This window comes from Aquarana catesbeiana, linkage group LG03 (assembly GCF_042186555.1).
Source record: "Aquarana catesbeiana isolate 2022-GZ linkage group LG03, ASM4218655v1, whole genome shotgun sequence".
Lineage (NCBI taxonomy): Eukaryota > Metazoa > Chordata > Amphibia > Anura > Ranidae > Aquarana > Aquarana catesbeiana.
The window spans coordinates 129131756-129148816 of NC_133326.1; the positions used below are offsets into that span (position 1 = coordinate 129131756).

At 45.1% G+C, this 17061-nt stretch overlaps 1 protein-coding gene across 2 annotated transcripts in view; it reads left to right on the plus strand.

Annotated features, from left to right (window-relative positions):
* Window positions 1-17061, plus strand: part of LOC141131672 (very-long-chain 3-oxoacyl-CoA reductase-like) — an 87799-nt gene that overhangs the window by 20549 nt on the left and 50189 nt on the right. The window contains exon 1 of one of the 2 annotated variants that reach the window (XM_073619218.1): window positions 10064-10368. The exons of the other annotated variant lie outside the window; for it this stretch is intronic. Within the exon in view, the coding sequence (XP_073475319.1) occupies window positions 10197-10368 (172 nt within the window). The 5' untranslated portion in view covers window positions 10064-10196. Of the gene's footprint in view, window positions 1-10063; window positions 10369-17061 lie in introns of those variants that run through there. 2 annotated transcript variants of the gene reach the window in all.

Sequence of the window (17061 nt, forward strand, 5' to 3'; positions counted from 1 at the left end):
CATTTTTTTTTGTCCCAAGTGATTGAATAATGACAAAAAAAAAGAAGTTTACAAAAAGTTGTCACTAAATGATATATTGCTCACACAGGCCATGGGCATATGTGGAATTGCACCCCAAAATACATTTAGCTGCTTCTCCTGAGTATGGGAATACGACGTGTGGGACTGTTTGGGAGCCTAGCCGCGTAAGGGGCCCCGAAAATCAAGCACCGCCTTCAGGATTCCTAAGGGTGTACATTTTTTATTTCACTCCTCACTACCTATCACAGTTTTGAAGGCCATAAAATGCCCAAATGGCACAAACCCCCCCCCAAATGACCCCATTTTGGAAAGTAGACACCCCAAGCTATTTGCTGAGAGGCATGTTGAGTCCATGGAATATTTTATATTTTGACACAAGTTGCGGGAAAGTGACCAATTTTTTTTTCTTTTTTTTTTGCACAAAGTTGTCACTCAATGATATATTGCTCAAACATGCCATGGGCATATGTGGAATTACACCCCAAAATACATTCTGCTGCTTCTGAGTATGGGGATACCACATGTGTGGGACTTTTTGGGAGCTAAGCCGCATACGGGGCCCCGAAAACCAAGCACCGCCTTCAGGATTTCTAAGGGCATAAAGTTTTGATTTCACTCCTCACTACCTATCACAGTTTTGAAGGCCATAAAATGCCCAGATGGCACAAAACCCCCCCAAATGACCCAATTTTGGAAAGTAAACACCCCAAGCTATTTGCTGAGAGGCATGTTGAGTCCATGGAATATTTTATATTTTGACACAAGTTGCGGGAAAGTGACCAATTTTTTTTTTTTTTTTTGCACAAAGTTGTCACTAAATGATATATTGCTCAAACATGCCATGGGAATATGTGAAATTACACCCCAAAATACATTCTGCTGCTTCTCTTGAGTACGGGAATACCACATGTGTGGGACTTTTTGGGAGCCTAGCTTCATACGGGGCCCTGAAAACCAATCACCGCCTTCAGGATTTCTAAGGGCGTAAAGTTTTGATTCACTCCTCACTACCTATCACAGTTTCGAAGGCCATAAAATGCCAAGATAGCACAACCCCCCCCCCCCCCCCAAATGACCCCATTTTGGAAAGTGGACACCCCAAGCTATTTGCTGAGAGGCATGGTGAGTATTTTGCAGCTCTCATTTGTTTTTGAAAATGAAGAAAGACAAGACATTTTTTTTTTTTGCTTTTTTCAATTTTGAAAACTTTGTGAAAAAAAGTGAGGTCTGCAAAATACTCACTATACCTCTCAGCAAATAGTTTGGGGTGTCTACTTTCCAAAATAGGGTCATTTGGGGGGGGTTGTGCCACCGGGGCATTCCATGGCCTCCGAAACTGTGATAGGGCAGTGAAGAGTGAAATCAAAAATTTACGCCCTTAGAAAGCCTGAAGGCGGTGCTTGGTTTTTGGGGTCCCGTACGCGGCTAGGTTCCCAAAAAGTCACACACATGTGGTATCCCCATACTCAGGAGAAGCAACAGAATGTATTTTGGGGTGTAATTTCACATATTCCCATGGCATGTTTGAGCAATATATCATTTAGTGACAGCTTTCTGCAAAAAAAAAAAAAAAGAAATTTGTCTTTTTCCCGCAACTTGTGTCACAATATAAAATATACCATGGACTCGACATGCCTCTCAGCAAATAGCTTGGGGTGTCTCCTTTCCAAAATGGGGTCATTTGGGGGGGGTTTGAACTGTCCTGGCATTTTATGCACAACATTTAGAAGCTTATGTCACACATCACCCACTCTTCTAACCACTTGAAGACAAAGCCCTTTCTGACACTTTTTGTTTACATGAAAAAATTTTTTTTTTTTGCAAGAAAATTACTTTGAACCCCCAAACATTATATATTTTTTTAAAGAAAATGCCCTACAGATTAAAATGGTGGGTGTTTCATTTTTTTTTTCACACAGTATTTGCGCATTTTTTTGGGAAAAAACACACTTTTTTAAATGTTAATGCACTAAAACACACTATATTGCCCAAATGTTTGATAAAATAAAAAAGCAGATCTTAGGCCGAGTACATGGATACCAAACATGACATGCTTTAAAATTGCACACAAACGTGCAGTGGCGACAAACTAAATACATTTTTAAAAGCCTTTACAGGTTACCACTTTAGATTTACAGAGGAGGTCTACTGCTAAAATTACTGCCCTTGATCTGACCTTTGCGGCGATACCTCATATGCATGGTGCAATTGCTGTTTACATTTGACGCCAGACCGACGCTTGCGTTCGCCTTTGCGTGAGAGCAGGGGGGGACAGGGGTGCTTTTTTTTTTTCTTTATTATTTTTTTGCTTTTTTATCTTATTTTTAAACTGTTCTGTTCATTTTTTAATTTTTTTAAACATTTTTATTGTTATCTCAGGGAATGTAAATATCCCCTATGATAGCAATAGGTAGTGACAGGTACTCTTTTTTGAAAAAATTGGGGTCTATTAGAACCTAGATCTCTCCTCTGCCCTCAAAGCATCTGACCACACCAAGATCGGTGTGATAAAATGCTTTCCCAATTTCCCAATGGCGCTGTTTACATCCGGCAAAATCTAAGTAATGAAATGCTCGTAACTTCCGGTTTCTTAGGCCATAGAGATGATTGGAGCCATTCTGGTCTCTGATCAGCTCTATGGTCAGCTGGCCGAATCACCGGCTGCATTCTCGGGTTCCCTGTTGGGACAGGAGAGCCAGAGAAAAACATGGAAGACGGTGGTGGGGGGGGGGGGGATTGCCGCTAGGATTGCTTTTACATGAAAGCTGACCACTGGCTGAAAAGAATGATACCAAGATGATACCTAAACCTGCAGGCATCATTCTGGTATAACCACTCAAAGTCCAGCAACATACCAGTACGTTGCTGGTCCTTGTTGGGCATATATTGTAAACTTTTTTTTCATGCAGCCTGTGGGCTGAACGAAAAAAAGATATTGATCGGTGGGTATGCCCACCATTAGAATACCTCCCTTCATCCACCCACTTCTAATGATGGGCATACATGCACCGATTATATATGTCGAAGCATGGGGGCATCCTCCCGCAAAAGGTAGGAGCAAATCGCTCCTCCACCCACTGCTGCCCCCACGCTTCGGCATATATGCTGAAGTATGTAACTGTGGTGGTGAACCTCCGACAGCGCTGGAGTCACGGCTTTATGTATCGTGGGAGCAAACGCTGTTGCTGTCAAGATAAATAAATCCGCGCTGCAACTGAATGGCGTACCTGCTAAGCAAATGATGGTTAACAATAAAACAAAGTAACATTACAGTATAACAGTAAGACTTACCATACCTGCAAAGCAAATACAAAAGAAAATAGTAAAAAATAAAACATTTAATCGCAACCTGTGCCTAAAATATATATATGCCGAAGCATGGGGGCATCCTCCCGCAAAAGGCAGGAGCAAATCGCTCCTCCACCCACTGCTGCCCCCACGCTTCGGAATATATGCTGAAGTATGTAACTGTGGTGGTGAAATCACCTCCGACAGCGCTGGAGTCACGGCTTTATGTATCGTGGGAGCAAACGCTGTTGCTGTCAAGATAAATAAATCCGCTCTGCAGCTGAATGGCGTACCTGAAAACAAAAAAATGGTTACCAAACATGATAAAAACATAACAACAATAAAACATTGCAGAATAGAATACAGTAAAAAAGAGCAGAACAATAGAAAGAGAATAGAGAGAGAGAACAATAAAACGACAACTATTTTTGGTTTTTATTATTTTATATTTTTTTGTGTTTTTTTTTTTTTTACACCCTTTTTTGTAACTTTAACTTTTGTAACTGGTACCAGGTTTGGGTCTCTCAAAATGCGATGGCATCTTGGGAGACCCTGTGTCAGTGTGCCTAGTCTGTGCAGTGCTGTACCCTACGCTAATACTCAACTAGTGTATGGTAGCGTTCAAAACATTCACCAATGCAAAGACCAGGATTGTCAGGAGAGAAGGGACAATAATACCGGGTGTCACACCTAAATCCGCGCTTGCTGCAGACACGACATCTTTTTTGGGGGGGCTCGTTGGGTAGGGGTACTTGGGAGACATAAAGAAAATGCCTCTCATGCAGCCGGCTTACTGCATTTGGTTGGGGAAGGTGAGGTGGAGCACCGTCTGGAAACAGAAGGGCTCTGACAATCTCTTCTTGGAATTTAAGGAAGGATCCAGTCCATTCTGAAGCTCTGTATAGCACATGAGCGTTCAGCAAAGCCAATTGAAATAAATAAACAGATACTTTTTTGTACCAGCATCTGGCCTTACGGGCAACTAGGTACGGCGCCAACAACTGGTCGTTGACGTCCACCCCTCCCATATTTTGGTTATATTCATGGACACAGAGGGGTTTGTCCACAACACCAGTCGTCGTAGTAATTTGGACCGTCGTGTCTGCATGAAGGGAGGTAAGAATGAAAACATTCTTCTTATCCCTCCACTTCATAGCGAGCAAATTATTACACTGCAAGCAGGCTCTCTCCCCCAGCCTAAGACGGGAATCTAAAAGCCGCTGGGGAAAGCCCTGGCGATTAGGTCGCACGGTGCCACATGCTCCAATTTGATGATCAAAAAGGTGACTAAAAAGTGGCACGCTCATGTAATAATTGTCCACGTACAAGTGGTACCCCTATCCGAATAAGGGTTACACCAAGTCCCACACTATCTTGCCAGCGCTTCCTATATAGTCAGGGCAGTTTGTCGGCTCTACGTGACTATCTTTGCCCTCGTAAACCATAAATCTACATGTATAGCCTGTGGCCCCATGACAGAGCTTATACATCTTGACCCCGTATCTGGCACGCTTGTTGGGAAGGCACTGTTTAAATGACAAGCGGCCAGAAAATTTAATCAGGGACTCATCAACGCAGACAACTTGATGAGGAGTAAACAAGTCTGCAAAACGTTGGTTGAAGTGGTTTACGAGGGGCCGAATTTTGTAGAGCCGATCGTATTCAGGATCTCCACGAGGACGACAGAGTTCATTGTTGTTGAAGTGCATGAACCGCAAAATCTGCTCGTATCGTGCCCTGGTCATGGAGGCAGAGAACACGGGCATATGGTAAATTGGGTCAGTGGACCAATATGACCGCAACTCACTCTTTTTAGTTATGCCCATGTTGAGGGAAAGGCCCAGAAAGAGCTTAAATTCGGAAACCGTAATTGGTTTCCAATCTCTGGCAAGGGAGGACTGGGGAATAGTGGCGATGTGTTGACCAGCGTACAAATTGCTTTGGTCCACAATAGATCTATAGAGATCTTCGGTGAAAAACAGCGAATAAAAATCCAGTGACGTAAAATCAACTGTTTCAACCTGAATGCCGGGTTGGCCAGTGAATGGGGGAAGTACGGGTGCTGCCGAAGTGGTGGGTTCCCAATTCGGATTGGCGAATGCAGCAGGAAGGGCACTATGGGCACGGCGGGCCTGTGTTCGTCTTCTTGGTGGCAGCGGGACACTACTTGTGCTTGCCACCTTGCCAGCTTGAACTGCACATATGGGACTCACCACGTCACCACGTGATACTGCAGTGCTGGATGTACGACCAGAGTGTACTAGGCCGCTGGTGCTTGCCAGTTCACCAGAAGGAAAAGCGGCGCTAGTACTGCTCTGCTCCATACGAGGGACCTGCGGTTCTTGCACATCAAGGACAGAAGAAGAGGATTGGGGTCTGGTACGCCTGACCCTTGGCAGGGACCACAACTCCGTCGTCAGAGCTATCTGTCATGGAGCCGCTGTCCTCTACAGGATCGTATTCTGAGCCTGAATCTGACAGATGAGTGACTTCCTCTTCACAGCAGCAGAGGAAGAATTTCATTTGAGGGGAGCGATCGCGAGTTGGTGGCCACAAATGAGTGGCCTCCCCCTCAGCCTGTATAGCTTCCCCACTGATGCCGACCGCCTCGGGCACCGGGGGGGGGCGCGATGCGCCCCCAGCCCGTGGGAGGCAGATCACGTACTAGGTACGGGATTTTGCCTGCCCGTGCCATTCTGCCACAGTATATCTGCATTAGGCGGTCGGCAACTGGTTAAATATAAAAGTTTAAAGATATGGCAGCAGAAGACATTTACCAAAAATGTTACAGCAAAGTCAGTTCAGTAGAGATGTACAGATGGATAGGAGACACCGCATTGCTGTGCAAATCACATGCAATGTCTGTGCGATGCGAATTCAGCCAGATTGTATGGCTGAATTCACATCACATTCTGACAAAAATGGTGCAGGACCCTTTTTCTGGTCCGCACTGGAATTGGATCGCATGGGTGTTCACATCTATGCGATCCGATTCCTGCACCATTTCACAGTTTGCACTGCGATCTGCGAACTGATCTGGGGGTGTCATTAACTTTGTATTGACACCCACATCAGTTCGCAGAGAGCAGTGTGAACTGCCTGCGAGAGACATGCGATGTGGGAACCCGCACTCGATTTGCGCTGGTTCCCGCATCGCATATGTGTGAACCCAGCCTTATATTGCATTGATTCCTTTAAGGCCCCTTTCACTTGTCAACTTGTCCTGCAACCTGGAATTGCAAAGTCGCATAACAAGTCGTACCCCATGATTTCCAATGAGTACCATTCATATCTGTGCGACTTCACGTCACAGCGACTTCAAAGTAGTCCCTGCACTAATTTAGTCCGACTTTGATGTGACTTGAGGTCCATAGACCTCAAGATTACACAGGCATTGCTTCAAGTCACGTCAAAATCACGTCAAAGTCGTAGAAAAATCGCACAGGTCGCACAAGTGTGAAAGGGGCCTAACTGGAAAAGGCCCCTTTCACGCGGGGTGGAATCCGTCCAAGCGGATCCACCTGCTCAGCGGGGGATTTCACCACTGATCCCCGCTGAGCAGGCGGATGACTCTGCTATGCACAGGCCCGGATTTACTCCCTTTGCCGCCCCAAGGCCGGGTCCTTCAATGCCGCCCCCCCACACACACACACACACCACCATTCTCGTCCTTTATCGATGACTGCTACAATAGATCAATTAAAAACATATCTCCACACACGAGAACACTGAAAACAACTGGCTTTAATTGTACTTCAGGGTAAGCGCGCGGGGTAACAATTTTTCGCGGGCAATTTTTCAGGGCAATTGCTGGTGTTAGTGCCTCAATCATCCCCGGCACCATGGTTGGTATGGTGTCAGGATGATTGAAACACATTATTTCTATCATCACATTGTAATGTAAAATGAAATAGTTCAATTCACCATAATGCAGAATCATTGGGAGCCCTGAGCGTGTCACTTGCCACCATCGCTTGTCACTTGACACTATGCCTGCCACCAGATGGAGATGTCACTTGCCACGCTGCCACCACATGGGGATGTCACTTGCCACACTGCCTGGCTGCCACCAGATGGAGATGTCACTTGCCACGCTGCCTGCCACCAGATGGGGATGTCACTTGCCACGCTGCCACCAGATAGAGATGTCACTTGCCACGCTGCCACCAGATGGAGATGTCACTTGCCACTCTGCCTGCCACCAGATGGGGATGTCACTTGCCATGCTGCCACCAGATGGAGATGTCACTTGCCACACTGCCTGGCTGCCACCAGATGGAGATGTCACTTGCCACTCTGCCTGCCACCAGATGGGGATGTCACTTGCCACGCTGCCACCAGATGGAGATGTCACTTGCCACACTGCCACCAGATGGGGATGTCACTTGCCACGCTGCCACCAGATGGAGATGTCACTTGCCACACTGCCTGGCTGCCACCAGATGGGGATGTCACTTACCACACTGCCTGGCTGCCACCAGATGGGGATGTCACTTGCCATGCTGCCACCAGATGGAGATGTCACTTGCTACACTGCCTGGCTGCCACCAGATGGGGATGTCACTTGCCACGCTGCCACCAGATGGAGATGTCACTTGAAACGCTGCCTGGCTGCCACCAGATGGAGATGTCACTTGCCACGCTGCCACCAGATGGGGATGTCACTTGCCACACTGCCTGGCTGCCACCAGATGGAGATGTCACTTGCCATGCTGCCACCAGATGGAGATGTCACTTGCCACACTGCCTGGCTGCCACCAGATGGGGATGTCACTTGCCATGCTGCCACCAGATGGGGATGTCACTTGCCATGCTGCCACCAGATGGGGATGTCACTTGCCACGCTGCCACCAGATGGAGATGTCACTTGCCACACTGCCTGGCTGCCACCAGATGGGGATGTCACTTACCACACTGCCTGGCTGCCACCAGATGGGGATGTCACTTGCCATGCTGCCACCAGATGGAGATGTCACTTGCTACACTGCCTGGCTGCCACCAGATGGGGATGTCACTTGCCACGCTGCCACCAGATGGAGATGTCACTTGACACGCTGCCTGGCTGCCACCAGATGGAGATGTCACTTGCCACGCTGCCACCAGATGGGGATGTCACTTGCCACACTGCCTGGCTGCCACCAGATGGAGATGTCACTTGCCATGCTGCCACCAGATGGAGATGTCACTTGCCACACTGCCTGGCTGCCGCCAGATGAGGATGTCACTTGCCACGCTGCCACCAGATGGAGACGTCACTTGCCACACTGCCACCAGATGGAGATGTCACTTGCCACGCTGCCACCAGATGAGGATGTCACTTGCCATGCTGCCATCAGATGGGAATGTCACTTGCCACGCTGCCACCAGATGGAGACATCACTTGCCACACTGCCACCAGATGGAGATGTCACTTGCCACGCTGCCACCAGATGTTGATGTCACTTGCCACGTTGCCACCAGATGTTGATGTCACTTGCCACACTGCCACCAGATGGGGATGTCACTTGCCACGCTGCCACCAGATGGGGATGTCACTTGCCACCAGATGGGGATGTCACTTGCCACGCTGCCACTAGATGGGGATGTCACTTGCCATGCTGCCACCAGATGGAGACGTCACTTGCCACGCTGCCACCAGATGTTGATGTCACTTGCCACGCTGCCACCAGATGTTGATGTCACTTGCCACACTGCCACCAGATGGGGATGTCACTTGCCACGCTGCCACCAGATGGGGATGTCACTTGCCACGCTGCCACCAGATGGGGATGTCACTTGCCACCAGATGGGGATGTCACTTGCCACGTTGCCACCAGATGGGGATGTCACTTGCCACGCTGCCACCAGATGGGGATGTCACTTGCCACGCTGCCACCAGATGGGGATGTCACTTGCCATGCTGCCACCAGATGGAGACGTCACTTGCCCCACTGCCACCAGATGTTGATGTCACTTGCCACGCTGCCACCAGATGTTGATGTCACTTGCCACGCTGCCTGTCTGCCACCAGATGAAGGAGGGCGGAACAGCGGTGCTGGCAATGAGAGATGTCATCTCTCTCCCCCCGCCGCCGCACCGCTGACATTACTTCTTAATCTTTTCAAAAATGGCGCCGGGTGGCGAAATCACGCTACTGCGCATGCGCCGCCCGGCCGAGCGCATATGAGCTTTCCCGAGCCCGGCCGCTTCAGAACTGCGCATGCGCAGTAGTGGGCGGCTCGCGGCCATCTTTTCTAAGGGCACCGGTGCCCTTAATCAACTTTATTGAGCAGCCCGAAAGGGGGGGGGCGGCCGCGAAGTCGCCGCAGGAGCGGCGCCGCCCCTGCACCACTGCCGCCCCGAGGCCTGGCCTCGGTGGCCTTGTGGCAAATCCGGACCTGGCTATGCAGAGCGGACAGGGGCACAGCCCACTATTGTCTATGGATGGCGAACGTATCCCATTTGTCTGTTTTTAGTGGACCGGATCGGATCAGATGCCGTTGGGTGACACATGACCGCTGACATCCGTCGCCTCATAGAGAACAATGGGTGGTCCGGTCAGATCTGCCTGTAAAATGGACAGGCGGACCCGATCGGTCCGTTGGTGTGAAAGGGGCCAAAGGATGCAGCTTGGTTCCATTTAAAAAACAAAACAAAATAAAAACCTGAACGGACACCTATTTAGGCAGATATAAACAGTTAATAATAGTTTGTGGAGCCCGGGATAATAATATGGCTTCCAGACATGAAGGGGTGCTTACATACTTGTATATAGAATTAGTATTTCTTTGCAATCTTCCGAAGTTCAGTGTACATTGTCCTCCAGCAGTGTGCTGTGTTATCAGCGATCAGTGATAAGGAACCCCGCCTGGGATATACAGAGCACACTTCACTATACACAGGAGAACATGGAGGAGTCCAGGGAGCCGTGCGTACATGAGAGAATAATAACCGTGCTGGGCTTGCTGCTGGCCGGGCTCCTGATACTGAAGCTGGTGGTGAGGATCCTGCGGGGGCTGAGGAACTATGTGATGTCCGGATGGTGGAGGAGCGATCTCACCCGCTATGGGCGCTGGGCAGGTAAGAGGATGAAGAACATGTCATTGTATTATTATAGAGGAAGGCAGGCTATGAGCGAAGGGTGTAGGGTGAGCTCAGCCAGGGAACTGTCATGTCCTTCTATAGTGCCTGTCATGTGTGATCTGTGCATGTCTGTGTATCTCATGGCTTGTCAGTGCTTACTATAGGGGCAATGTCTGGAGTACATACACTGTGATGTATAATAATATAACACACATTATAAATAATATGTAACATAATAATAATAATAATAAAACATACATTATAAATAATATATAACATAATAAAAACATTTGAATATAACAATAATAATATAAAATATAATATAAGATACCATAACATCATCATAATAATAGTAAAACATATGTTATATATTATTTATAATGTAATAATAAAAATAAAACATACATTATGAATAATATATAACATAATAATAACATTTGAATCTAAAATAACAATAATAATATAAACTATAATAATATAAGATACCATAATAATAATAATAAAACATACATTATAAATATATAACATAATAATAACAAATAATATCAAAACATACATTAATAATATATAACATGATAATAACATAATAAAACACACATTATAAATAATATATATAACAACAGAATATGCATAATAATAGTAGTAGTGATAGTAATAATAACAACATTATAATATAACAACAATAATAATATAAAATATAATAATAAAAGATAACTTATAATAATAACATACAGTGCCCTGAAAAAGTATTTATACCCCTTGAAGTTTTCCACATTTTGTCATGTTACAACCAAAAACGTAAATGTATTTCATTAGGATTTTATGTGATAGACCAACACAAAGCGGCACATAATTGTGAAGTGGAAGAAAAATGATTAATGGTTATCAACGTTTTTTACAAATAAATATGTGAAAAGTGTGGGGGGCATTTGTATTCAGCTCCCCTGAGTCAATACTTTGCAATTACAGTTGCAAGTCTTTTTAGGGATGTCTCTACCAGTTTTGCACATCTAGAAAGTGAAATTTTGGCCCATTCTTCTTTGCAACATAGCTCAAGCTCTGTCAGATTGGATGGAGAATGTATGTGAACAGCAATTTTCAAGTCTTGCCACAGATTCTCAATTGGATTTAGGTCTGGACTTTGACTGAACCATTCTAACACATGAATATGCTTTGATCTAAACCATTCCATTGTAGCTCTGGCTGTATGTTTAGGGTCATTGTCCTGCTGGAATGTGAACCTCCGCCCCAGTCTCAAGTCTTTTGCAGACTCTAACATGTTTTCTTCTAAAGTTCAATGCTGTATCCTGGCCTAGGCCAACAAGGCCCAGGCCAGCACTTTGCAGGGGGGCAGCACAGAAAGAGTCCCCGCCGGCTTGCGCTGTTAGTGTAGTGCCAGTCTTATGGGATGGACTGGGCTGAGAGGCAAAAAAGTCTAGAGACACCCCATAAAGTGGCTGCACTGCTTCCGCAACTGGGGGGGCACTTCTAATTTTAACTGTCCTCTCTCATCCTGGACCAGAAACCTTCCTCAATGTGCTATATGTTTTCTGCTGCACCATTGGCATGGTTATATCTTCTTACTCCTCTCCATAAAATTATCAGAAATTTGTGCTAAAAGTAGAACTATAGGCAACACTTTTTTTTTCCATTTTGGAAAGAGTAAGGGAGGGTTATAGCTCCTGTCAGTTTATTTTTTACTATCCCCGTCCCATTGCACAGATTTCCCTTCACTTCCTGCCCCATAGCCAAACAGAAAGTGAGAGAAAGTCTATGCAAATTAAGGGAACCCCCCCCCCCCCCCCAGGCTCTCAGAACTAGTGTCCCCACTCTAAAATTTCAGGGTGGGTCTTAAACAGCAAGGGGTGTGGACTTGACAGGAAGGGGTGGGTCATATTTAAATTAGGAGGTGCACAAGATTAGTCAGGCCCAGCACAAAACCTAAATACACTACTGCTAAGGTTGCCATGTATTTGGCTCCATCCATCTTCCTATTAGGGATGAGCCCATGGTGTTCATTTGTTCTAAAACAAACCAAACATACAGTGGGGCAAAAAAGTATTTAGTCAGCCACCAATTGTGCAAATTCTCCCACTTAAAAAGATGAGAGGTCTGTAATTGTCATCATAGGTATACCTCAACTATGAGAGACAAAATGTGGAAACAAATCCAGACAATCAAATGTCTGATTTTTGAAAGAATTTATTTGCAAATTATTGTGGAAAATAAGTATTTGGTCACCTACAAACAAGCAAGATTTCTGGCTCTCACAGACCTGTATCTTCTTCTTTAAGAGGCTCCTCTGTCCTCCACTCATTACCTGTATTAATGGCACCTGTTTGAACTTGTTATCAGTATAAAAGACACCTGTCTACAACCTCAAACAGTCACACTCCAAACTCCACTATTTTTGATTGAAAATGTATACTTTATTTTGCAAGAAAATATACAAAAAACAAATACTTAAACAGGGTACATTCCAATCTGTACTGCGACGCAGCGCATAAATACACTACGTAACAATACATTGCCAAGCATACAAATAAATTACATTCATCCTGCGGTATGATGCCTAATGTGTTGTGCAGAGTAGTGATACCCCGAAACATCACATCATGCATGACGCCGCATTACCCTGAAAGCAGTACTTAAAAAAACATTTCACAAAAAATCAGGTCATACAGTCAAAATATTCAAATGGGCAACGGGTGTGATGGGGGGGGGGGGAGAAGGAGGGGTAAGGGAGGGAGTAAAGAGTTCACAGGCCCAAAGCTTTATTTGAACTGCCAAAGAATACATGGGGGAGAGGGGGGGGGATGGGGAAATCTTCAGACCTCCTCTATAAAAGACACCTGTGCACAACCTCAAACAGTCACACTCCAAACTCCACTATGGTGAAGACCAAAGTGCTGTCGAACGACACCAGAAACAAAATTGTAGACCTGCACCAGGCTGGGAAGACTGAATCTGCAATAGGCAAGCAGCTTGGTGTGAAGAAATCAACTGTGGGTGCAATAATTAGAAAATGGAAGACATACAAGACCACTGATAATCTCCCTCGATCTGGGGCTCCATGCAAGATCTCAGCCTGTGTGGTCAAAATGATCACAAGAACGGTGAGCAAAAATCCCAGAACCACATGGGGGGGACCTAGTGAATGACCTGCAGAGAGCTGGGACCAACATAACAATGGCTACCATCAGTAACACACTATGCCGCCAGGGACTCAGATCCTGCAGTGCAAGACGTGTCCCCCTGCTTAAGCCAGTACATGTCCGGGCCCGTCTGAGGTTTGCTAGAGAGCATTTGGATGATCCAGAAGAGGATTGGGAGAATGTCATATGGTCAGATGAAACCAAAGTAGAACTGTTTGGTAGAAACACAACTCGTCGTGTTTGGAGGAGAGAGAATGCTGAGTTGCAACCAATGAACACCATACCTACTGTGAAGCATGGGGATGGCAACATCATGCTTTGGGGCTGTTTCTCTGCAAAGGGAACAGGACAACTGATCCGTGTACATGAAAGAATGAATGGGGCCATGTATCGTGAGATTTTGAGTACAAACCTCCTCCCATCAGCAAGGGCATTGAAGATGAAACATGGCTGGGTCTTTCAGCATGACAATGATCCCAAACACACCGCCCGGGCAATGAAGGAGTGGCTTCGTAAGAAGCATTTCAAGGTCCTGGAGTGGCCTAGCCAGTCTCCAGATCTCAACCCCATAGAAAACCTTTGGAGGGAGTTGAAAGTCCGTGTTGCCCAGAGACAGCCCTAAAACATCACTGCTCTAGAGGAGATCTCAATGGAGGAATAGGCCAACATACCAGCAACAGTGTGTGACAACTTTGTGAAGACTTACAGAAAATGTTTGACCTCTGTCATTGCCAACAAAGGATATATAACAAAGTATTGAGATGAACTTTTGATATTGACAAAATACTTATTTTCCACCATAATTTGCAAGTAAATTCTTTCAAAAATGAGACAATGTGATTGTCTGGATTTGTTTCCACATTTTGTCTCTCATAGTTGAGGTATACCTATGATTACAATTACAGGCCTCTCTCATCTTTTTAAGTGGGAGAACTTGCACAATTGGTGGATGACTAAATACTTTTTTGCCCCACTGTATGGGGCATTCACGGGAAATTTGGATGCTGCGGAACACCCCATAATGCACTGGGAGATCGCAGTGCATTGCTGTGTGATTGGCCAAAGCATGCACCTGACCTGCCAATCACAGCGCGCTCTGCTGAGAGAGCAATAATTGGCCAAAGACAGGGGGCCTTTGGCCAGTCATGGCTCAGAGGCTAAGTCCACGCCCCACACTATATAAGGCTGATGCTTACACAGCGGCCGTATAGTGTAATGAATGAAGAGAGATTGGGCCGCTTAGTCAGTGGCGTGCATGCAGTGTATTTTTATATATTATATATATATATATATATATATATATATATATATATATATATATATATATACACACAGTCTAGTATTTTTATATAATACTCTGCATTTAGCGTAGATTAGATATTCAGTGTAGAATCTATATTCAGGCAGTGTAGTATATATAATACGTAGTATTGAAGTGGTTAAGGGAAACCCTGTGCCAAAATTTAGAAAAAAAATGGTGTGGGGGTTCCCCAAAAAATCCATACCAAGCCCTTCAGGTCTGCTATGAATTTTAAGGGGAACCCCACGCCAAAATTCAAGTTATTTTCAATGATTATTATCTATATTGCCGAGATCCGGCAATACATTACAGCGGCCAGAAGTTTTAAATTACATTTTTTCCTTTTAGAATTTTAATTTTGTTGTGGTACTGTTATGAACATGGGAAAGATGCGCTACTTTAAAGGCAGACTAAGGAAACCCCCCCAGGCACGATATTTAAAGGAATATTTCATTTTTATTGTTTCACTTTAAGCATTATTAAAATCACTGCTCCTGAAAAAACAGAAGTTTTTAAAACTTTTTTTTATGCATTGATACATGTCCCCTGGGGCAGTACTCAGGTCCCCATACACTTTTAATATAAGCCTTTAAAATGAGCACTTTGCACTTTTGATTTTTCATGTTCGTGTCCCATAGACTTTAACGGTGTTCGCACAAATTTGCCTGTTTGCATGTTCTGCTGCGAACCAAACCTGGGGGGGGGGGGGGGTGTTCAGCTCATCCCTACTTCCCATCAACTCTGAACAGCTTCCCTGTTTCTGCTGAAGAAAAGCATCCCTACAACATGATGCTGCAACCACCATGTTTCACAATGGGGATGGTGTGTTCAGAGTGATGTGCAATTTTAGTTTTCCACCACACATTGCGTTTTGCTTTTAGGCCAAAAAGTTACATTTTGGTCTCATTTGGCCAGAGCATCTTCTTCCACATGTTTGCTGTGTCCCCCCACATGGCTCCTCGCAAACTGGACATCTTATGGCTTGCTTTCAACAATGGCTTGTTCTTGCCACTCTTCCATAAACGCCAGATTTGTGGAGTGCACGACTAATAGTCATCCTGTTGACAGATTCTCCCACCTGCATGCTTTGTGGATCTTTGCAGCTCCACCAGAGTTACCATGGGCCTCTTGGCTGCTTCTCTGATTAATGCTCTCCTTGCCTGGCCTGTCAGTTTAGGTGGATTGACCTTGTTTTGGTAGGTTTGCAGTTGTGCCATACTCTTTCCATTTTCAGATCATAAATTGAACAGTGCTCCTTGCGATGTTCAAAGCTTGGGATATTTTTTTATGACCTAACCCTGCTTTAAACTTCTCCACAACTTTATCCCTGACCTGTCTGGTATGTTCCTTGAACTTCATGATGCTGTTTGTTCACTAAGGTTCTCTAACAAATCTCTGAGGGCTTCAGAGAACAGCTGTATTTATGCAGAGATTAAATTACACACAGGTGGACTTGATTTACTAATTAGGTGGCTTCTGAAGGCGTTAAAGAAATCAAACAAATTTCATACCGCGCTCTAAGTACTCAAATATGCATACATAAGGATGCAAAAAATTATAAGTGAAATTCATAAAAAATACATATGCTGAAGCACTAAGGAAAATGTCCATATAATTTCAAAAGAAAATTAAATCAAATTAAGTGTCCATGAACCACCACCATAATCTTCTATCAATGTGAGTAATGAGAATCCTTGCGATCTGGGTGAGAAAACATCTTCCACCACCACCAGGCAAACAATCTACTCACCAGGAGGAATGATACCCATTACAGGTAGTAAAACACATCTACAACACATCTACAATGGAAGTGTGCCTTCTGAAGGGAGACTGATCCATGGACCGATATACTCAAATGATTGATCAGAAGAAATTGACACCCATTACAGGTGGTCAGACCACGCACAGATACCAATAGAAGTGTGCCTTCTGAAGGGAGACTGATCCGCGGCCCGGTATAATCCAACGATGGATCATATGTTAAAAGATAACAAGAAGTAGTATTAAAAAATCCCTTTATTTCATATGAGGCAATGGCATAAAACATAGTAAAAACAATTTACCTGAATCAAAAAACATGCAGGTATGCCGTTTGAATTCCACCTGCGTTCCAGCTAGCGGAAATTACGTATCACGTGCCCTGCGACCCGACACGTTTTGTCAGTAATACCTGACGTCATCAGGAGTCAAGGCAATTGGTTTCAAATAGATTTTAGTTAGGAGTATCTGAGTAAT